The sequence below is a fragment of the Eleutherodactylus coqui genome, chromosome 7 (genome assembly GCF_035609145.1).
Source record: "Eleutherodactylus coqui strain aEleCoq1 chromosome 7, aEleCoq1.hap1, whole genome shotgun sequence".
NCBI lineage: Eukaryota > Metazoa > Chordata > Amphibia > Anura > Eleutherodactylidae > Eleutherodactylus > Eleutherodactylus coqui.
Window position 1 is genome coordinate 109220446 of NC_089843.1, and position 23869 is coordinate 109244314.

The 23869-nt window shown below is 46.1% G+C and overlaps 1 protein-coding gene across 3 annotated transcripts in view; it reads right to left on the reverse strand.

Annotated features, from left to right (window-relative positions):
* GALNTL6 (polypeptide N-acetylgalactosaminyltransferase like 6) overlaps window positions 1–23869 on the reverse strand; it is a 1489735-nt gene that overhangs the window by 25820 nt on the left and 1440046 nt on the right. For all 3 annotated transcript variants that reach the window (XM_066573529.1, XM_066573530.1, XM_066573531.1), the window contains one exon: window positions 770–919. In XM_066573529.1, coding sequence (XP_066429626.1) covers window positions 770–919 — 150 coding nt within the window. The remainder of the gene's footprint in view (window positions 1–769; window positions 920–23869) is intronic.

The window sequence follows — 23869 nt, forward strand, 5'->3', positions numbered from 1 at the left end:
AAGGCAGCAGAATGCAGTCCTAAGCTCTTCAATCCCCACTTGGTTCAGGTAGCCAGCTCATAGTTGACTCAGCCCTCTATCTTACTGAGATCGGTAAAATGAGTACCCAGCTTACTCTGGGGGGTAATAAAACAAATTACCTGAATGCGCTGTGGAATAAGTTGGTGCTATACAAATAAAAAGTCCCTTCCCTAATGTAGGTTATTCCCATCTTTTCATTTCATGGGTGAGATGTGGAAATCTGGCCTTCTGTTTCTGACCACCTGCCAGACACATCTGAGCGCTTCACACTAGTTCTGTTTCTGTAGGTCTCATTAAAGTGAATGAGAGCTGCGAAAACAGCTTAAGGCTGCCTGTCCACGGGCGTTGCGGTATTCCATGGCGGATCTCAAGGGGCAGGAGCCGGCAGACAGATCTCCGTTGTCAGCCTATCTGACAGATAGGCTGACCACGGAGAATCGCGGCAAATTGCAGCATGCTGCGATTTGCCAGCCACGAGCGGAGAATCGCAATGATTCTCCACTCGTGGACAGGGAGGAAGCACTCTCTATAGCAACGCTATGGAGATTTCTCACTGCGTTCCCCGTGGCCAGAGTATTGCCGCAGGGAATGCAATTTAAACCTGGACAGGCAGCCTAACACATCTTATGGTCATATCCAACCTGACCTCTTTATATTATTATACCTACTTATCACTGTTTATTTGACCAATGAAATGTTCTGTTATTCTCCTGTTTCCACATAGAGTTATTCATGTACTCTGTCTTACCTTTCTATAGCTCCAGTGCTGGTTGCCCTTCATTCCATGACAGTCATAAAGGGTGACAGGACTATTACGAGAAATGGCATCAAAGCAGAACTTCCTTGTGTGAAGTGGCTCCCCGGGGCGTATGTCTTCTCTCCATCCAAAGGTGAAGAGCTGAAACATAACACCACATAAAATTAAGAAATGAAAACAATAAAATGCAATTAACATTGTGGCACTGGCTATTACATAGATCTCACTGGCCACAATGGAAGCAGCAAAGAGTTTCATTTATTGTAAAGCAAGTTTACTTTTCTAATTGCTCTTTATTATATCTCAGTCAACTAACTGCTCTCTGATAAGATCATAGGAGCAAGATGCCAATACTGATAGTAAAAAGAAGTCCAAATAATAAATTTACCTCTACAGCGGAAATTATGTTCAGTGAAATTTACATTCTGTATATATATATATATATATATATATATATATATATATATATATATATATATATATATGGTACTTGCAAAGCACACAACAAATGGTGTAAATTTAATGTAATATTTGAGTTTCCATGTTGGTAAATTGATTGGATTTAGTTAATTTTACTGTAACAACTTACTTATGGGAACTTGGGAAATTACATTACATTTACCCATTTCTAGGAGAAAAAGTTTTATATTATATTTGTATATATATATATATATATATATATATATATATATATATATATATATATATATACACACACACATATATATATACATTTATACACACACACACACACACACACATACACACACACTCAAGGTAACAGCGGATACACATAAGAATGGTTGTATCTAGAGGCTGTAGTTGTTGCCTGCTGGCTTTGGACTATACTTGCTATTGGGTTTGGGGCAGAGGCGTAACGTGAAGCTTCTGGGCCCCAATGCAAAACCTGTAACAGGGCCGCTAACTATAATGCTTTATTCATAGTACTGGGCTCCCTATATGGAGAGGAGAGGCCTTAAGGCCCCCTGAGGCTCCTGGGCCCGGGTGCAACCACATCCCCTGTACACTCTATAGTTATGCCCCTTGTTTGGGGTATGGTCTGGCTACTTTCAGTACATCTCTTCAATGAATGGGGAATGTACAGATATATTCTTCACCGATGAGAACAGAGCGATGATACAAAATAAAATATCCATTTAGGGACTTTTGCCGTTGTTTTATTAAAACGGAAAACGTGTAGAGATCTCTTAATTTTATAGAACACACACATTTAATTACGAAAGTGCTGTGATTGATTTATTTAAAATTGCTGATATTAATGATAATTTAATAGTACAGAATATATAAGTAGGGTAGGGTCCCATGCTACGGTTGTTTCATGACACTGTGTGTCTGACATATGGCCATGATGCAGCCAAAAGCTCCAAGTCAGTGCTGCTTGAAAATGAATTTAGTGCTGCCTGTTGATCAGCAGGACACTTGGTGGCTGCATAGTGGCTGCTGCATGGTGTGTCCCTCTATGGACTTAAACAGATGGCCGCATGCGCTAATACGCCTGCTGCTACAAACCGTATTTGCACATGAACCTTTTTTTTGACTATTCAAACTCCAGGCTATTGCCTACAAGTTAAAAAAAACCGGGGAAGATAGGTCTTTCTCTATCTACATGCGAGAAAGATAGGGCAAGTACTATCTTTTCTCATGCATAGTATTAACACGCAAGAACCCCAATAGTGAAAGCAAAACCACGGTTTTGTTTCGTCCCAAAAATCAAAATGTGACAAAAAACACTTCCATGTGTTAATCCCTAAAAGGGTGATAAATAGGTATATTTAAATGATATCTGTCATATGCATGCTATTAATGGAGACAAGGAAATAGGTAGAAAACTGTGTATTATGTTAGGGGCTGCCATCTGGTGGCAGAAACATTTAGTGCAGCGTGTTTCTAAAAAGCATAAGGCTACTTTCACATATAGCGTATTTTCTGCAGCACAAATGAGTGAGATGCATTCACTACTTTGCCAGAGTGTCTGAGAATGGAGAGGCATATTTTTAGTTATATCCGTTTCTGCTATTTACATTAAAACATTAACTTTTTCATGTAAATTCAGTAAATTAAAACTAACATTGTAGATAGGCTTAGTAATAATAATGCTCATTTTAGTATATCCAGGACACGGTGTTCAAATTATCATGTGCTTTAAGGCTATAAACAATTATCAGAAATATAAAAAACTTTAACGCTTTTTTTATTTTGCCTTTTACACACGTGTCACTCAGAATACAGAAAAATTAACAATATCTGCTCTGTAGAGTTTCCTTTTTCCCTGTGTACACTGGTTCAGGGTCAGCAGTGATCTCATGATCATCAGAGGGCAGGTTGACAATGAAATGATACAGCTCTATTAGGCCAATGTCACATGAGCTTATGGTTCAAAAGTATTTTATTCAAGCTGCATCATGACAATATTTACAAAACACCCATAAAATCGCAATAAAATGTAACATTAACACTAGTCCCTTTCTGTCTTAAATCGTAGTGAAACTCATCAATTTACGCAGTGTTTTTAACAGGCTCTCCTGTCCATGTCTCCCCGGAGATCCATTGGACTGGAGAATATAGCTATGGAAATGAGGGGAGAAACCCCGAATAGAAAAAGAGAAAAGAGGTGGGGACAGAATAACATAAAGGAAAGGGAAGGGAACAACGACACAGGATAACTTGTCAGTTTAATCAGGGATCTGTTACAAGCACAACATTCCGTTACTACCAGCGAATCTACAGGAGAAGTAGATTTCCACCTGCTAGGGATAATCTGCCTCACTGCAAGTAGAAAAGAATTCAGGAGAGACCCCTTCATTTGGGTTAACGAGCCCAGAATCATTGACAAGAAGGCGACTTTGGGTGTGAGGTTAATCAAATTCTTGCATAGCACTGTGTACAAAGCACCAACTTCCTGCCACAGAGAATGAATTAATGGGCAAGACCACCACAAGTGGATCAATGTCCCTCGTTCCTGTAGGCATCTCCAATACACATCCGGATACTAGGTGTAGAACTTAGCCAGCTCAATGAGGTCTTGCACCATCATGTCAGAATTTTATAATTGAGCTCCAGCATCCTGGTAGAAACATTTATTTTATGAGTCAGGATGTATGCCTTTCTCCAAGACTCCCTTGGTGGACTGCCGCGCAGGTCCCTCTGCCAATCCTGTTCGCATTCCAGTGTCCTGCTCCCCTCTGAGGAGTCCTCCAAAAGTAATCTGCATAAAGCACAGATTTTCATTGGGTTTTCAGGGGCTGTCAAGCATATTCTCTCAAAAGGGGTCATAGCCTGCCCCAGGTGTTGTAAACTACCAAGAGACCTAATATAGTGACAAAGCTGTAAGTACTGGTACCACACTCCAGTCACAGGACCTCCCTCCTCTAAGATCTCCCATAGAGGCTTAAGCCTCGGACCTGTAAGCAAATCCTGAACCCTAGGAACTCAATCCACCATCCTAGCTGTCAAGGAGATGCCCCTAAAGAAAGCTGGGGCATCTGGGTTACCCACCAATAGAGTAGACGTCCCGGTTTAGATATCAACGCTTGTTTGATGGCAGGCCCGACCCAAACCTCAATTAGATTGTCCAGAAAATAGGACATCCCCAAGTTCCTATGTTTTCCTCTTCCTGTCAGGCAGAGACAAGCAAGCCTGCCAAATGGGGACGAATCCCGTTCAGCTTCCACCCATAATTAACATGTTCTACCGTGGAATTAGTCTAGAATGCATTTAGTTAGATAGGCCCTATAGTGCAGAGAGAAATTTGGTAAGCTCATGCCTCCTGACTTCTTGGGGCAGTTGAGAGCTCTCCAGCTCCATCTGGGCCTGCGGCTACCCCAAATAAACCTCATCACCGACTTCCTAATTAGGCATAAGAACATCCCCAGTACTTTTATGGGCACCGTCAGAAAAATATAGAACTTAGGAAGGGAATTCATTTTAACTGTGTTTACCCTTCCAAACCAAGACAGCTGAAGAGTCCTCCATCTGTCCAAGTTTGCTTCAAGGGCCGCCAAGAGAGGTCTATAATTTTTCTCAAAGAGATTGTCTATATCTGCTGTGATCACTGTCCCCAAATATTTGATCTCATCCTCCCTCCAAGAGAGAGAAATGCTGACTGAAGAGATTCTACCTCCGCCTTTTTTCAAAGGGACACATTGAGTATTTTGGACTTATTTAGATTTACCTTAAAGTTAGATAGCCTGCCAAACAACTTGAATTCCACATGAGCTTATAATATGGTTGTGTCACGGATGACACTAATAGAGATGAGAGAGCATGGTCGTTTAAGGCAGATACTTGAGCGAGCATCACTCTTCTCGAGTAACTACTTACTCGCCTGAGCAAATGCGAGGGGGCGGCGGGGGTGCCTTAAACGAGCGTGCTCGCTCATCTCTACACTCTAACCATGTCATCAGTATTTCATTATTGTTTAATCTGTAATTGTCTCCATATTTGCTTTAACCCCTTACATGTTATAGTCAATAGTAGCCCCGATATGTAAGTACTAGAGATGATCGAACGTGTCCGTTACGGACACTTACGCACCCGGACACCGGCTTTCCCGAACACTTCAGTGTTCGGGCGTAAATGTTCGGGGGCCGCCGGGGGGCGGGGGGCGCCGTGGCAGCGCGGGCGGCAGCAGCGGGGAACAGGGGGGAGCCCTCTCTCTCTCCCTCTCCCCCCCACTCCCCGCCGCACCCCCCCGCGCTGCCACGGCGACCGCCGAACATTTTTCGCCCGAACACGGAAGTACTCGCAAAGTTCGGTGTTCGGGCAAAAAGGGGCGGAGCCAAACATGTTCGATCATCTCTAGTAAGTACTTAACAGGAGGAAGGGGGAAATGCAAGAAAAAAAAGTTATTACCATGTTCTTAATGACCTGAACAATGAAAATATTATGTTATTTGTCCTATATAGTGAACCAGTTAAGAAAGAACAAAAAAACTCAAGAGTTGGCATTTTTATCCATCTATCTCCAAAAAAATGCAAGAAAAAGAAATCCAAAAGTTGCATGTAGCCGAAAATAATACCAATATAAACTACAACTCATCCTGCAAAACTCCTCACACAGCTCCGTTACTTGAAAGTAAGTCCTTTTTTCATTTTTGTATATACCATTGTGCTGAGATAGGTGGAGCGCTGTCCCTAATTTATGGTTTTTTACACAGTTGGGAAAATCGTGTGAGATTTATGCATTGTAAGACACACAATCATAAACACCTTTCTTTTGAATTGGGTCATACACATGAGCGATGTTTTCCTGCATTGTGATGCTGGAAGCGTATCGCAGCACGCCATATCTCTGGGCATGCTCTTGCATCGCACTGCCTATTGTTTTAAATGGGTCTGGTGGCAGCATCGCAGCACGTGCTCTCGCAATTTAACAATGAAAAAACAAAGAGAATTGCTTGTCGTTAAAGGAGTATTCCGGTTATGAAGCAAACTTTCAAAAATTCCAAATACAACATGTGTTTGCGCAATGTTTGTGCACAGCTGCTTATGAGTTACCTTCCTCTCCTGTCCTTCATTTCTGTTGTTTCCCCACATTGTTATTTTCCATGATGTCTGCCATCCCTACTGATATGCAGCTTGTTACTAAATTCATAACAATTTCCTGCCCTGTACTTCCTTCCCCGCTAAGCGCTGCCCTGCTATTGGTCAGCAGTCTGGTACTGAGAGCTGAAGAGAAAACAGCTGCCCCTCTTCGTTTCTATTGAGTAAGCCTCACCGGTAGCGCGGGAATACCTACTGGTTGTATCCAGCGGCAACCTAAATAAACACTTCTGAAGTTCCAAGAGAAGGTGATCAGAATCCAAAGCAGAACCTCATTACAAAATGTAATAATGTTTGTTTAGCATTCATTTGACAGCAACTTTGCCATTGTTGGCAAAATTTGAAGCGTAAAATATACTAATCACTGAGTTAAAGAACAATGAAGAAATGAGGAAACAGACTAATGACTACAATCATTTTAATGACCTAAATGTAATAGAAATATCGTATATTGACATCATTTTTTCCAAAATCAGATTTTTGTCCATTTTTTTGCACATACTTTTTTTTTTTTTTAGCAATGTCCTTATTTTTGTTTAATATTAAGCCATCAATTTCTTTGGTAGTCAGGTTTCCAAAATTCAAATCTCCATTAACAAATCAGTGTTACTATTGATCCCTTGTGATGGGAGACTCAAGTCATGGAAAAAGGATTACTTCCAGAACTTGGATTCATTTGTTGTTTAATGCTTCCATCTAGTGGATATGTCTTGAATGACGTTTTCAATATAAATGGTGCAGTTTTCACACAGCGATAGCAAGAAAGCATTCACTCAGCATTATTTAATACTCTGTGTGGCCATGTTCTGTGACCGCTGCTGAAACCAGCGCTGCGATGAAATCCCTAAAAGGAAGAAAATGGGGCCACTCACCTACATTGATTGTGACACCCTTTTGGTGGCCACTTTGCAACGTTCCCGGTTGTTTATTGCGCTATTCTATACACCAAATATAACTGAAACAAATGGAAACCTTGTAAAATGGACACCAAAGAGGTGTCAGTTTTACAATTGAAGTGAATGGCCCCATTTGTTTCAGTATGGTGACTTTGTCCCAGTGCTGTTTTCAGCAGCAGTCATGGAACCCCGAGCGGCGTCACACGGTGTGCGCCTCCAGATCCTGCAGCAAATACTGCCCATAGACGTGTTACAGAAAATCACTTTTCTCTGTTCACGAGCGGAAATCACTTGCTGCGGGATCCTGCATGCGGGATCCGACCCGTCCGTGTGCATTCGGCCATAGCCTGATGGTTATACCCGCCCAAAAGAAAATATAAAATGATATACTGTATTGACATATATGTGCATATATGGTATCCTGTAGCATCTCGAGGTACTTCTCACTGTTAGACCTCATGTCCTTGGGCATTCTTTCACCGCGTATTATGCGTGCATTGCACGGCTGCGGGATACACAGTGAATGGAGTCAAGGAAAGTCAATGGATTTTTGTTGATCCATGCACGTGTGCGTATGGACGTTGCGTGTCGATACATGTGAGAAAAATATTGCAGAATGGTCTATTTTACCACATATTACATGCGACAGCCCTATTGATCTCCATGGGTGTGTGTGAATACACAACAGGTTGCGTAAGCACTGCCTGTGAAACGCATATTGCTAGGATACATGCAATGAGGTGAAAAAAAAACAGGAAGAAGTTGTCATGCAAAAAAAAAAACCAAAAGCATACAAGATCATACACAGGGATACACAGCAAATTACATGCCGCGTTTTACGTATATGCCTGTGGACATGAGGCCTTCAGTGATCCATCAATTAAAAAAGGCCCTGTCTCCACAAATACCACACCAAACTATAACCTTTTGCAAAGACACATTATTGGACCAATTCCAGAGACTGTGTAATTTGACGTCACCATTCACATATAACATTGGAAATAAATGTTTAACCATGTGCATCAGGCAGAATGGTGGATATATCAAACATGCTATGTAAAGCACTTTATGAAACTTTGCTCTCACTTGAATGCTAAACAACTATAGATAGGGCAAAACTGACACTTATGGTGTGTTTCTGAGTAAATTCTAGCCACACAACGCCCTTACCATTTGACAAATCTGAGCTAAATTCAATATAGTGGATTACAAAATGGCTGCTTAAAATGTCACCTCCACTAAAAAAATGGGGGTCGGCGACGACACAGTGGCTCACTCAGTCCATGTAAAAGTCTGAATAACTTCATTTGCTTGACTCTGGCAGCACATACACTTAGTGCTATGAAAAATAATAAACGCTTGTCCATCAGGGTGCTAGCTAAACAGTAGTTCCCTCACTACAAACAGTGGCCTAGCACTATTGTATATACCCAACAGGGTGTCAGTCTAGAGGCGTCCTTCCCCGTCAGACTTGTAGCCGTACCGCTGCCTGGTCTCCCACAAATGTTAGGCTTTCCTCCTCTCTCTGAGCCTGGCTCTAGTTTTCAGCAGCACTCTGATTCAGCTTGCAGTAAGGAATTAAATGTGTCTGGTGTTCTTAGCTCCCCCAGACACACCCTCACAGCTGTCCCTGCTGATTAGCACACATTGAGTACACAGAAGGCCTGGTTATAGCCCCCTGCAGGCCATTCTGTGCACAGCCTTGCCTCAATATATATTGTATCTATACAGGGTTATTACAAATGATCTTCGTGATTTGAAACACTCATAACTCACATTTAATGATGCCCAGATACATAACTTTCATATCAATAAAAACAGAAACTCAAAAAGTTTTGTTGCACAACATCAAAAATGTTTTCCACCTCAGTGGAGGGCAATGTGAGCCCCCTTCCAGCTTGTAGTCAAGTTCCTGCCATACATGTTGTAGCGTATCAAGATTAACTGATGCAATGGTTTCTGTGATGAGAAATTGCAGATCATGGATGGTTGGAGGCGGCAAGGGCGACATGCAAACTCTCTTTAACACTCCCCAGAGACAGAATCACAAAGTGTAAGAACATGGAGGCCAAGGAAGAAGTTCACTATCATCACAACAGGCACAACCAATCCATCTGCTTGGTAGTCGCCTATTAGGGCACCTACCCACTTGCGATTTTTTTTCCTTTGCGTTTTGCATTTTTTCTGAAGAGCAATTAGTATAGAATGTGTTCTTGTCCACTTGCGTTTTTTTTTTCGGTCCGTTGCAATTTTTAACATAGGAACTGTCAGTTGCATATGTGTCCTTATTTTTCTCTTAATGCACCCATGAATGTCAATGGAAATTAACGGAAAAGGCGCAAAAAACGCAGCGTTTTTCAGGCACGAAAATCGCAAACGCCAGTGGGTAGGCGCCCTTAAGGTAATTTCTAACTTCACTGGGAAAATGCGAGGGGTTGGTGGTGGTGCCCTGTTCTGTTGTAGATCTGGGATTTCTTGCTCCAGTAGAAGCCATATCTGTAGCATGTCCAGGCATGAAATCCCTGTGATTGTTTCATCATGGAAAAAGAAAAGGCCATTTCCTTTAGGTTATAGCACTTTCCTTTAGGTTATAGCACAAAACACATTCACCTTGGGGGATACGCGTATCTACTCCACATGGACATGTGGGGTTTCCCTCTTTGAGATTCTGACATTATGTTTATGAACTGTACCCAAAAGGTGGAAGGCGGCTTCATCACTAAACACTAAAAATTCCATGAAACCATTGGTTTCCGTTAGAGTTTGCAGACTCTCACAGAAAGAATGTCGTCTCTCTTTGTCATACACTTCCAGGGCCTGTAACAATTACAGTCTATAGGGATAACATTGCAAATGTTTGCGAAGAATCTTCCACACAGTCGGCTGTGGGATGTCCAATTCTCCGCTTACTCTGATAGTGGATTTCGGAGGACTTTGTGTGAAACTTACATAGACATGCACTGTTTCCACATTTACTGGTGGATAGCCAGATGATTTTCGCTTACAGATGCAACCATTTTCCATAAAATTGGAGTACTGTGTATGAATTGTGTGCCCACAAACTTTGTTCAACAAGGACGATACACACCAATAAAAGACTGGTAGATGTGAAAATCAAGTACACAAAACACTCTCTTGGGAGGATGGGTCAACCTTGAGCTGACTATGTGAACCAAGCTGGGATTGAACCCACTATCTTCAGGTTGTGAGCAAGAGCTTAGAATTGCATTTCTACAGCCTTAACAGTCTACGCCACACAAGACTCCTAATACCACAATACCAGGACCAAATATACATCCATACAGTGATAAAATATTACTATATCTCCGTACTACTACATGATTAAACTAAGCACAGTATATAAAGGTCAACATTACCAATAATAAACTTATGGAAGGCCCCAAAATAATACTGCTTAAGGCCTCATGTCCACGGGGAAAATAAGAATTAAAATCCGCAGCGGATTTTAACTCTTCTCCCGCGCGCGGATCCGCACCCCATAGGGATGCATTGACCACCCGCGGGTAGATAAATACCCGCGGATCGTCAATAAAAGTGATTTAAAAAAAAAAATGGAGCATGAAAAAATCTGGACCATGCTCCATTTTCATGCGGGTCTCCCGCGGGGACGGCTCCCGCGGGCTTCTATTGAAGCCTATGGAAGCCGTCCGGATCCGCGGGAGACCTAAAATAGGAATTTAAAAGCATTTACTCACCCGCAGCGGGCCGGGAAGGTCTTCTCTTCCTTACGGCCGCATCTCCCTTGCTTCGGCTCGGCGGATGTGCCGCCGGCGTGACGAATTCATCCGCCGGCCGAAGAAAGAAGATCCGGCCGCGACGCAGAGAAGAAACGGAGCGGATGGGAGGTGAGTTTATTCTCATTTATTCTTATTTTCAGCGCTCATGTCCGCGGGGCAGGAGGGACCCGCTGCAGATTCTACATGTAGAATCCGTAGCGGGCCCGATTTTCCCCGTGGACATGAGGCCTAACTATGACCACTACTATTAGCACAAAGCAGTTACTGAATAACATTGCCAAACTGCACCAGAATAAAAAAAAAACTATAAAAACTCCAAAATTACTAATACTAAACAAGGCCCAAATGATAACACATCATGACTACTTCCATTATCACTCAACAGTAACTCAATAGTAACCACCACACTTTTACCAAATAAAAAATAGTATACAAAGACCATTGTTACCTCCATACAGTAATCACATGATGGTAGATATCAGTTTTCTGCAGGTGTTCTGCAAACCATATAAGTGAATACAGTACAATTAGGCCTTATTCACACGGACTACAAAGTCGTGTGACTTTGTAGCACTACAAAAACACATGAATGTGAAGCCCATGGATTCCAATGGGTTCTTTCACATGAGAGATGTTTTGTAGCCTAAAAGAACCCATTGGAAACCATGGGCTTCACATACATGCATTTTGTAGTGCTACAAAGTTGTGTGATTTTGTAGCCCGTGTGAATACGGCCTTAAACCCAGTGACCCGTCAGAGCATTGATTTCTGGACGCAGTGGTTGAATCCCCGCCTCCAGAAACACACGTGCCTTCAGCCAATCACAGCCATTCAATGACATCATTGTCATTGGCTGTGATTGGCTGAAGGCACGTGTGTTTCTGGAGGCGGGGATTTAAAGCCCTTCGTAGAGAAAGCAATGCTCTGCCGGGGACCAGGAGGGAGCGACAGCCTGCAGCAGCACCGCAGAACGCCCGTGGAAGTGAGTAATGATTTTTATTCTTTGCTCCACTGTATTGCCGGCGTATAAGGTGACAGTTGGGGGGTCGTCTTATATGCCCCGTCGCCTTATACGCCGGTATATATTTTTATTGTAACACATTTCTGGATGAATTGCAGGGAAGGGCTTATGTATTTAAGCCCTTCCCGACAATTCATCCTGCGATCGCCGGCAGCCCATTGCTTTCAGTGGAACCTGCTGTATTGCCGGCTCCATTGAATTCAATGGGCAAACATCGTTCTTCTCTGCCACAGCTGTTACAGCTGTGGCAGAGAAGAATGATTTGTCTTCTATATGTTCTCAATGGGGTCGGCGCTGCTGCCGCCTGCCCCATTGAGCGCATCTAGAGAAGAGAACAGGAATCGCAGATCGCACATAGGTGCGATCTGCGATTTCTATGGCCTAAGAAGGACCGTTGGGGTTCTTGAAGCCTAAAATAACTCCTAACGGTCTCCCTATAGCAGCAGCACTTTCCTTGATTAATGTCACAATGCATCTGTGGCGAGCCGCGAGAGGGCAGATTTTAATACTTGGGTGACACCTAATCTCGCCAGCCACTCACTGCAGGGGGGTGGTATAGGGCTTGAACGTTGCAGGGGGAAGTTGTAATGCCTTCCCTGTCTTTCTATTGGCCAGAAAAGCGCGCAAATTTCTCAGGGAAGAAAATGAAAGTACCCTGAACACCGCGTGGTACTCGTTACGAGTAACGAGCATCTCGAACACCCTAATACTCGAACGAGTATCAAGCTCGGACGAGTATGCTCGCTCATCTTTACTCCCTACTAATCCTCCTTGACCTGTCTGCTGCATTTGACACTGTCGACCATAATCTCCTTCTCATTATGCTCCACTCTATTGGTCTAAAGGATACTGCTCTCTCCTGGTTCTCTTCCTACCTCTCTGACCGCTCTTTCAGTGTTTCCTTTGCTGGTTCTATCTCTGCTCCACTTCCTCTCGCTGTTGGGGTACCCCAAGGCTTGGTCCTTGGTCCCCTTCTCTTCTCTATCTATACTGCCCTAATTGGACAAACCATCCACAAATTTGGCCTCCAATATCATCTCTACGCTGATGACACCCAACTATAAACCTCTTCTCGTGAGATCTCTGGACCATTCCTCCAAAATATCACCGACTGTCTGTCCGCTGTCTCTAACACTATGTCCTCCCTTTTTCTCAAACTAAACCTTTCTAAAACTGACCCCCTTGTCTTTTCACCTTCTAACCGACCTCCCCTCAACATCTCCATTCCAGTGTCTGGCACCATCATAACCCCTAGACGGCATGCCCGATGCCTTGGGGTCACACTGGACTCTGACCTCTCCTTTGCCGCCCATATCCAATCTCTGGGCCAAACATGCCACATGCACCTCAGAAATATTGCTAAAATACGTCCGTTCCTAACCACGGACACGATAAAGACGCTCGTGGTTGCCCTCATCCACTCCCGGCTTGACTACTGCAACTCGCTACTCAACGGCCTCCCCCGAACTAGACTCGCTCCACTCCAATCCATACTAAATGCAGCAGCTAGACTCATTTTTCTATCCAGTCGTTATTCAGACGCCTCTGCATTATGCCAGTCGCTGCATTGGCTGCCCATCCACTGCAGAACTAAATTTAAACTCCTCTACCTCACTCACAAAGCTCTGCATGGTGCTGCGCCACCATACATCGCCTCCCTACTGTCAGTACACCACCCAGCCCGCTCACTCCGATCGGCTAACACTAGAGATGAGCGAATGTACTCGTCCGAGCTTGATACTCGTTCGAGTGTTAGCGTGTTCGAGATGCTCGTTATTCGAAACGAGCACCACGCGATGTTCAAGTTACTTTCACTTTCATCTCTGAGACGTTAGCGCGTTTTTCTAGCCAATAGAAAGACAGGGAAGGCATTACAACTTCCCTCTGCGACGTTCAAGCCCTATACCACCCCCCTGCAGTGAGTGGCTGGTGAGATCAGGTGTCACCCGAGTATATAAATCGGCCCCTCCCGCGGCTCGCCACAGATGCGTTCTGACAGAGATCAGGGAAAGTGCTGTCTTGCTGGAGTTGCTATAGGGAGAGTGCTAGGAGTATTTTAGGCTTCAAGAACCCCAACGGTCCTTCTTAGGGTCACATCTAACCGTGTGCAGTAGTGTGGAGGCTGCTTTTTGCAGTGATGCCCATTTTTTTTTTTTGTATATCGGCCGTGCAGAGCATTGCGCCCTGCAGTAATTATACATAGTCCAGGGCAAGTAGTGGTGGTGAGGCAGGGACAGAAGACATATTTATTGAATATAGGCAGTGGGCCTTTCCAAAAACATTTGGGAAAAAAAATCTATTTGGGCTGCCTGTGACCGTCCTCAGTGTATTGGGTCTGTGCTGGGGGTAGTTGTCCTAATTCATACGCAGCCAGCTAAGTGTTACAGCAGGCTTGCGCAAAATTATTTCCTGGCTCTGTGTTGGCTGTTACATCACCGCTGTATTCCAGTCCACAGTTCAACAGTTTGCAGTTATTTTACATACTCCAGGGCCAGTAGTGGTGACGCAGAGAGAGAAGACATATACAGTGTATATAGGCAGTGGGCCTTTCCAAAAACATTTGGGAAAAAAAATCTATTTGGGTTGCCTGTGACCGTCCTCAGTGTACTGGGTCTCTGCTGGGGGTAGTTGTCCTAATTCATACGCAGCCAGCTAAGTGTTACAGCAGGCTTGCGCAAAATTATTTCCTGGCTCTGCTGTGCGTTCCGTAAGCGAAGTCAGCCTCCAACCACAGGCCAATAAGTGGCACATTTAATTACAGCGTTCTGTTTCTGCACTACTGGTAATACAGCATGCTGAGGGGTAGGGGTAGGCCTAGAGGACGTGGACGCGGGCGAGGACGCGGAGGCCCAAGTCAGGGTGTGGGCACAGGCCGAGCCAGTGCGGTGGCCAGGGGTAGAGGCAGGGCCAGACCGAATAATCCACCAACTGTTTCCCAAAGCGCCCCCTCGCACCATGCCACCCTGCGGAGGTCAAGGTGCTCTACGGTGTGGCAGTTTTTCACAGAGACGCCTGACGACCGACGAACAGTGGTGTGCAATCTTTGTCGCGCCAAGATCAGCTGGGGAGCCACCACCACCAGCATGCGCAGGCATATGATGGCCAAGCACCCCACAAGGTGGGACGAAGGCCGTTCACCGCCTCCGGTTTGCACCACTGCCTCTCCCCCTGTGCCCCAACCTGCCACTGAGATCCAACCCCCCTCTGAGGACACAGGCACTACCGTCTCCTGGCCTGCACCCACACCCTCACCTCCGCTGTCCTCAGCCCCATCCAGCAATGTCTCTCAGCGCAGCGTCCAGACGGCGCTAGCGCCACTGTTTGAGCGCAAGCGCAAGTACGCCGCCATGCACCCGCACGCTCAAGCGTAAAACGTGCACATTGCCAAATTGATCAGCCTGGAGATGCTGCCGTATAGGCTTGTGGAAACGGAGGCTTTCAAAAGCATGATGGCGGCGGTGGCCCCGCGCTACTCAGTTCCCAGTTGACACTACTTTTCCCGATGTGCCGTCCCAGCCCTGCACGACCACGTCTCCCACAACATTGTACGCGCCCTCACCAACGCGGTTACTGCCAAGGTCCACTTAACAACGGACACGTGGACAAGCACAGGCGGGCAGGGCCACTATATCTCCCTGACGGCACATTGGGTGAATTTAGTGGAGGCTGGGACAGAGTCAGAGCCTGGGACCGCTCACGTCCTACCCACCCCCAGAATTGCTGGCACCAGCTCGGTGCTGGTATCTGCGGCGGTGTATGCTTCCTCCACTAAACCACCCTCCTCCTCCTCCAACGCAACCTCTGTCTCGCAATCAAGATGTGTCAGCAGCAGCACGTCGCCAGCAGTCGCTGTCGCGCGGCGTGGCAGTACAGCGGTGGACAAGCGTCAGCAGGCCGTGCTGAAACTACTCAGCTTAGGAGAGAAGAGGCACACGGCCCACGAACTGCTGCAGGGTCTGACAGAGCAGACCGACCGCTGGCTTTCGCCGCTGAGCCTCCAACCGGGCATGGTTGTGTGTGACAACGGCTGTAACCTGGTGGCGGCTCTGCAGCTCGGCAGCCTCACGCACGTGTCATGCCTGGCCCATGTCTTTAATTTGGTGGTTCAGCGCTTTCTGAAAAGCTACCCACACTTGTCATACCTGCTCGGAAAGGTGCGCCGGGTCAGCGCACATTTCCGCAACTCCAAGACGGACGCTGCCACCCTGCGGACCCTGCAACATCGGTTTAATCTGCCAGTGCACCGACTGCTGTGTGTGGTGCCCACACGGTGGAACTCTACGCTCCACATGTTGGCCAGACTCTATGAGCAGCGTAGAGCTATAGTGGAATACCAACTCCAACATGGGCGGCGTAGTGGGAGTCAGCCTCCTCAATTCTTTACAGAAGAGTGGGCCTGGTTGGCAGCCATCTGCCAGGTCCTTGGAAACTTTGAGGAGTCTACCCAGATGGTGAGCAGGGATGCTGCAATCATTAGCGTCACCATTCCTCTGCTATGCCTCTTGAGAAGTTCCCTGCAAAGCATAAAGGCAGACGCCTTGCGCTCGGAAAAGGAGGCGGGGGAAGACAGTATGTCGCTGGATAGTCAGAGCACCCTCATGTCTATATCTCAGCGCGTTGAGGAGGAGGAGGGGGAGGAGCATGAGGAGGAGGGGGAAGAGACAGCTTGGCCCACTGCTGAGGGTACCCATGCTGCTTGCCTGTCATCCTTTCAGCGTGTATGGCCGGAGGAGGAGGAGGAGGAGGATCCTGAAAGTGATCTTCCTAGTGAGGACAGCCATGTGTTGCGTACAGGTACCCTGGCACACATGGCTGACTTCATGTTAGGATGCCTTTCTCGTGACCCTCGCCTTACACGCATTCTGGCCACTACGGATTACTGGGTGTACACACTGCTCGACCCACGGTATAAGGAGAACCTTTCCACTCTCATACCCGAAGAGTAAAGGGGTTCGAGAGTGATGCTATACCACAGGACCCTGGCGGACAAACTGATGGTAACATTCCCATCCGACAGCGCTAGTGGCAGAAGGCGCAGTTCCGAGGGCCAGGTAGCAGGGGAGGCGCAGAGATCAGGCAGCATGTACAGCGCAGGCAGGGGAACATTCTCCAAGGCCTTTGCCAGCTTTATGGCTCCCAGCAAGACTGTGTCACCGCTCCCCAGTCAAGGCTGAGTTGTCGGGAGCACTGTAAAAGGATGGTGAGGGAGTACGTAGCCGATCGCACGACCGTCCTCGGTGACGCCTCTGCCCCCTACAACTACTGGGTGTCGAAGCTGGACACGTGGCCTGAACTAGCGCTGTATGCCCTGGAGGTGCTTGCTTGTCCTGCGGCTACCGTCTTGTCAGAGAGGGTGTTTAGTGCGGCTAGGGGAATCATCACGGATAAGCGTACCCGCCTGTCAACCGACAGTGCCGACAAGCTTACACTCATCAAGATGAACAAAGCCTGGATTTCCCCAGACTTCTCTTCTTCACCAGCGGACAGCAGCGATACCTAAGCAATACGTAGGCTGCACCCGCGGATGGAAGCATCGTTCTCTATCACCATCAAAAACGGGGACATTTTTGCTTCATCAATCTGTGTATAATATTCCTCCTCCTCCTCCTGCTCCTCCTCCTGAAACCTCACGTAATCACGCCGAACGGGCAATTTTTCTTAGGCCCACAAGGCTCAGTCATATAATTTTTCGAAACAATTTTTATATGTTTCAATGCTCATTAAAGCGTTGAAACTTGCACCTGAACCAATTTTTATTTTAACTGGGCTGCCTCCAGGCCTAGTTACCAATTAAGCCACATTAACCAAAGCGATTAATGGGTTTCACCTGCCCTCTTGGTTGGGCATGGGCAATTTTTCTGAGGTACATTAGTACTGTTGGTACACCAATTTTTTGGGGCCCTCGCCTACAGTGTAATCCAATCAATTTTTTGCCCACCTGCATTACAGCTGACGTTACATCAGCTGTGCTGGGCACTGCAATGGGATATATTTATGTACCGCCGGTGGGTTCCAGGGAGCCACCCATGCTGACAGTCCACACTGAGTTGTAACTACATGTGTCCACTTCTAAAGAACCCCAGTCTGACTGGGGCATGCAGTGTGGGCCGAAGCCCACCTGCATTAAACATGACATTACCTCAGCTGTGATGGGCAATGCAATGGGATATATTTATGTACCGCCGGTGGCTTCCTGGCACCCACCCATGCTGTCGGTCCACACGGAGTTGTAACTACATGTGTCCACTTCTAAAGAACCCCAGTCTGACTGGGGCATGCAGTGTGGGCCGAAGCCCACCTGCATTAAACATGACATTACCTCAGCTGTGATGGGCAATGCAATGGGATATATTTATGTACCGCCGGTGGGTTCCAGGGAGCCACCCATGCTGTCGGTCCACAGGGACTTCACAATAGGGAGTTGTACCTGCCTGTGTCTATGAATTAAAAAGCCCGGTCAGGTTGGGGCATGCAGTGTGGGCTGAAGCCCACCTGCATTTAATCTGACGTTAGCTCTGCTGTCCAGGGCACTGCAATGGGATACATTTATGTACAGCCGGTGGGTTCCAGGGAGCCACCCATGCTGTGGGTGCACACGGAATTCCCATTGCGGAGTTGGGGATTCCCAGTTGTACCTGCCTGTGACTATTTATAAAAAAATGCGGTCTGACTGGGGCATGCAGACACCTTGACAGAATGAATAGTGTGTGGCACATAGGTTCCCCATTGCTATGCCCACGTGTGCAGCTCCTGATGGCGGTGGCACAGAATTATATTTCTCATTGCTTCTGTACAGCATTGTGGGCTATCGCCCTGCCCCTTTTAAAGAGGGTCGCTGCCTAGCCGTGCCAAGCCTCTGCAGTGTGTGCCTGCGGTTCCTCTGGCAGACGCACTTCTAAATAGACATGAGGGTGGTGTGGCATGAGTGCAGCTGAAGGCTGCGCAGGGACACTTTGGTGTGCGCTGTGGACACTGCGTCGTGCGCGCGCGCGCGCGGGGGGGGGGGGGGGTTGGGCAGCATGTAACCCAGGAGAAGTGGCAGCAGAGTGTCATGCAGGCAGTGATTGTGCTTTGTTGGAGGTAGTGTGGTGCTTAGCTAAGGTATGCATTGCTAATGAGGGCTTTTCAGAAGTAAAAATTGTTGGGGGGGGGGGGGGGCCCACTCTTCACTCTTGCCGCTATTGTGGCTTAATAGTGGGACCTGGGAACTTGAGATGCAGCCCAACATGTAGCCCCTCGCCTGCCCTATCCGTTGCTGTGTCGTTCCCATCACTTTCTTGAATTGCCAAGATTTTCACAAATGGAAACCTTAGCGAGCATCGGCGATATACAAAAATGCTCGGGTCGCCCATTGACTTCAATAGGGTTCGTTATTCGAAACGAACCCTCGAGCATCGCGAAATTTCCGTCCCGAGTAACGAGCACCCGAGCATTTTGGTGCTCGCTCATCTCTAGCTAACACACTCAGACTAAACACTAGAGATGAGCGAGCGCCAAAATGCTCGAGTGCTCGCTACTCGAGTCGAACTTTCAGTGATGCTCGAGAGTTCGTTTCGAGTAACGAACCCCATTGAAGTCAATGGGCGACTCGAGCATTTTTGTATATGACTGGTGCTCTGCTAAGGTTTTCATTTGTGAAAATCACCAAAGTCATGTAAAAAACACAGAAATGGATAGGGCAGGCGAGGAGCAACATGCAGGGCTGCATTTCGGGCTCCGAGGTCTCACTATTAAGCCACAATAGTGGCAAGAGTGAGACCCCCCCCCCCCACTGTCAGCATAACGATCGTTCTCCTCTGCCACAGCTGTGGCAGAGAAGAACAATGTTAGCCTATTGAATTCAATGGAGCCGGCAATACAGCCGGCTCCATTGAAAGCAATGGGCTGCCGGCGAGCGCAGGATGAATTTTCGGGAAGGGCTTAAAAATATAAGCTGTAACAGCTGTGGCAGAGAAGAACGATGTTAGCCCATTGAATTCAATGGAGCTGGCAATACAGCCGGCTCCATTGAAATCAATAGGCTGCCAGCGAGCGCGGGATGAATTTTCGGAAAGGGCTTAAAAATATAAGCCCTTACCTGAAAATCATCCTAAAATGTGTAAAAATAAAAAAAAAAAATTATGTCAGCATTAAGATCGTTCTCCTCTGCCACAGGTGTAACAGCTGTGGCAGAGAAGAACGATGTTAGCCCATTGAATTCAATGGAGCCGGCAATACAGCCGGCTCCATTGAAAGCAATGGGCTGCCGGTGAGCGCGGGATGAATTTTCGGGAAGGGCTTAAAAATATAAGCCCTTACCTGAAAAAGAAAGATTTTAGTGTAAAAAAGAATAAAAATGCAGGCATTCTCTTCAATGGAGCCGCTGCTGCTGCCGGCGACTCCATTGAAGACAATTGTCCGCTGGCACACCTGAATTCTTTTTCAGGGAAGGGCTTTACATATAAAAAAAAATAGATACTCACCTCCCTTCAGCTGCCGGGGCACAGCAGCGTCTTCTCCTGCTGTCCCCTGCACTGTGGTGCTGAACTGCTGTCATTCAGCTGAGAGCTGCGCTGAGCCAATCAGAGGCAGCACTCACTCACCCATTCAGGAATTCATGAATGGGTGTGAGTGAGATCTGCCTCTGATTGGTCAGGCTGTGACCAATCAGAGGCAGCTCATTCAGCAGGCGGGGATTTTAAATCCCCGGCTGCTGAATACTACTCAGAGTAGTTCAGGAGAACTGCCAGCTGGCCGCAGCTGAACTCCATCTGCCGGGACCAGGTGAGTATATATATTTTTTTTATTTTTACACATTTCTGGATGAATTGCAGGGAAGGGCTTATATATTTAAGCCCTTCCCGAAAATTCATTGTGCGATCGCCGGTAGCCCATTGCTTTCAATGGAGCCGGCTATATTGCTATATTTTACCGAGGATATTCACAACATAGAGCCCATTGTGCTCTATGGTCACAGATATACCCGCAGTCCATGTGCAACTACATTGTGTACAAGCTGCAGATATTCCCGTCATTGCTAAGCAACACCGCGGGTAATGCTAACAAAAAAAGGTGTGCAGCGCATGACCGCCTGCGTGAGTACACAATCATGTACAGTATTTTTTAAGGTCATACGCAGCGCCACAGCCGGCTCATAGCTGGGATCCGCTGTGGGCCTCCACAAAAGGATTCCACATATGGCCGTGTGAGCCTGGCATTATTCAGATTGCTACCTGTAATACGTAATTTACAAGAAGCCTACGTGAATGCTAGCCTTCTTGCAGTTCCATGAGCAGCATGTTGAGCGTCTTCTGTGTGAGACCACTGCACCTCAGCAAGCTTACAAAGCCTCACAGAGCACCACTTTTTACACCCCATCCCTGCCGCTGAGGTCAAGAAATCCCCCCCAGAAAAGCATGGGTTGAGGAGGGATACCTGATTTTATTCCCCCATGTGCCCATCCTAATCGGGCCTCTGTAATTACCCGTTTTCAGACATACCACACAGTTTACATTATTACCTTTATCTAAGATTTAGGAAATGCCAAAAACTAAAGGGGGAGGTCGGATTATTTTTAGGGAGTCAATTATTTTTAGGGAGTGTACAATGGGACCTGTAATTTATTCAGTTGTATCCTGAAATGCATTGAATGTTCCCTCCATTATAGGCCTAACTATGTGTCCTATAAGTATATTGGGCCTACAATGGGTATGTTTCTGAACGCATGAAAAACAGCGGTATCCATTTTGTGGTGAAAGTCTTCATTCATAAATGTGCTGTAGAAAAAAACCTGTTTTTAAATTGACACAATTGAGAAAAAAATGAAAATCGTAATTTTTTCCTTCTGCTTTGCGTAGATTAATACAAAAACGGTGGGGTCAAAATACACGATACACACCTTGATGAATTCGTTAAGGGGTCTAGTTTTCAAAATGGGGTCATTTGTGGGGTCCTCTGTCATTTTAGCTGCTCAATAGCTCTACAAGTGGGCAATGAGGCCTGAAACACCTTCAAGCAAAATGCCTGTTCTAAAAGCCACCGGCTGCTCCATTCATTTTGGGCACCAATGTGCATAGGGACATAATATTAGGGCCACAATGAATATGTTTCTAAAAAGGACAAACAGGGGTATCTATTTTGGGGTGAAAATACTCACTCATGTGCACTTTAGAAAAAAAAAAAGTCTTTAAAATGACATATTTTCAAAAATATGAAATTTTATTTTTTCTCCTCTAAATTGCATTAACTCTGAAAAGAAACAGTGTGGTGAGAATACTCATGATACCCCTCAGTGAATATATTAAGGAGGGGAGGTTTTTAAATCGGGTCATTTGTGGCAGTATCTATCATTCTGACACCTATGAGCCTTTGCAATATTGGCTTGGTGCAGGAAGACATAATGTTCCTCAAAATGTTTATAATCAATATTAAATTTGTACGTCTCCTAAATGGTTAAAAAAAGGAAAGTTTTTCAAATGTGAATCCAGAATAAAGTAAATAGATGGAAATATATATCATGTAAAAAAATTGTACAGTATGTTTGCACATATTTGAGATATTGCTATTGAAAATGTGAAAAAAGTGACAATTTTTTCAACATTTTCCCAATTTTAGCCCTTTTAATAAATATACACAAATTCTATCAGTCTATTTTTACCACCTAAGGGCGAGCACCCACTGGCGTTTTTTACCTGCGTTTTGCGTTTTGCGTTTTGCGTTTTTCCTGCACAGGCATAGAGATAACATGTGTTCCTGTCCACTGGCGTTTTTTTTGCGTTGCGTTTGCGTTTTTAACATAGGAGCTGTCAGTTGCATATGTGTCCTTATTTTTCTCCATGGAAATTAATAGAAAATCCGCGAAAACGCCGCGAAAAACGCCGCGGAAACCGGGCGGAAAAAACGCGGGAAACGCGGCGAAAACGCTGCGTTTTTTCCCCGCGGAGAACGCAAACGCCAGTGGGTGCTCGCCCTTAGGGCGAGCACCCACTGGCGTTTGCGTTTTCCGCGGGAAAAAAACGCAGCGTTTTCGCGGCGTTTTTCGCGGCGTTTTCCGCGGCATTTTCGCGGCGTTTTTCGCGGCGTTTTTCGCGGCTTTTCCATTAATTTCCATGGAGAAAAATAAGGACACATATGCAACTGACAGCTCCTATGTTAAAAACGCAAACGCAACGCAAAAAAAACGCCAGTGGACAGGAACACATGTTATCTCTATGCCTGTGCAGGAAAAACGCAAAACGCAAAACGCAAAACGCAGGTAAAAAAACGCCAGTGGGTGCTCGCCCTAAATGAAGTATAATATGTGGCGAAAAAACAATGTCAGAATCACTTAGGTATGCAAAATCTTAACAGAGTAATTCAATATTAAAGTGACACATGTCAGATTTCCAAAATTTGGCTTGGTCATTAACCCCTTAACGACCGGGCCATAGTGTTTTTACGTCCTGCAGCTGCAGGATGTGTATGGAGGGAGGTAGCGCCGCTATCTCCCTCCATACAGCGCGGGCGTCAGCTGTTTATTACAGCTGACACCCGCGGGCAATAGCCGCACTTGGCCGTTCGGCCGATCGTGGCTATTAACCCTTTAAATGCCGCTGTCAATTCTGACAGCGGCATTTAAATCCCCCGAACGTTGTTCGGGGGTCCCGCACGGCCCCCCGCGGTGAGATCGGGGGATCCGTGCAGGTGTCATGGCAACCGGGGGCCTAATGAATGGCCCCAGGGCTGCCTTAGCAGACTGCCTATCAAGCCATCCACACAGGGTGGCTTCATAGACTGCCTGTCAAAAAGCAGTATGACGTAATGCTATAGCATTACGTCATACTGCAGGAGCGATCAAAGCATTGCATGTTAAAGTCCCCCAGGGGGACTTCAAAGTA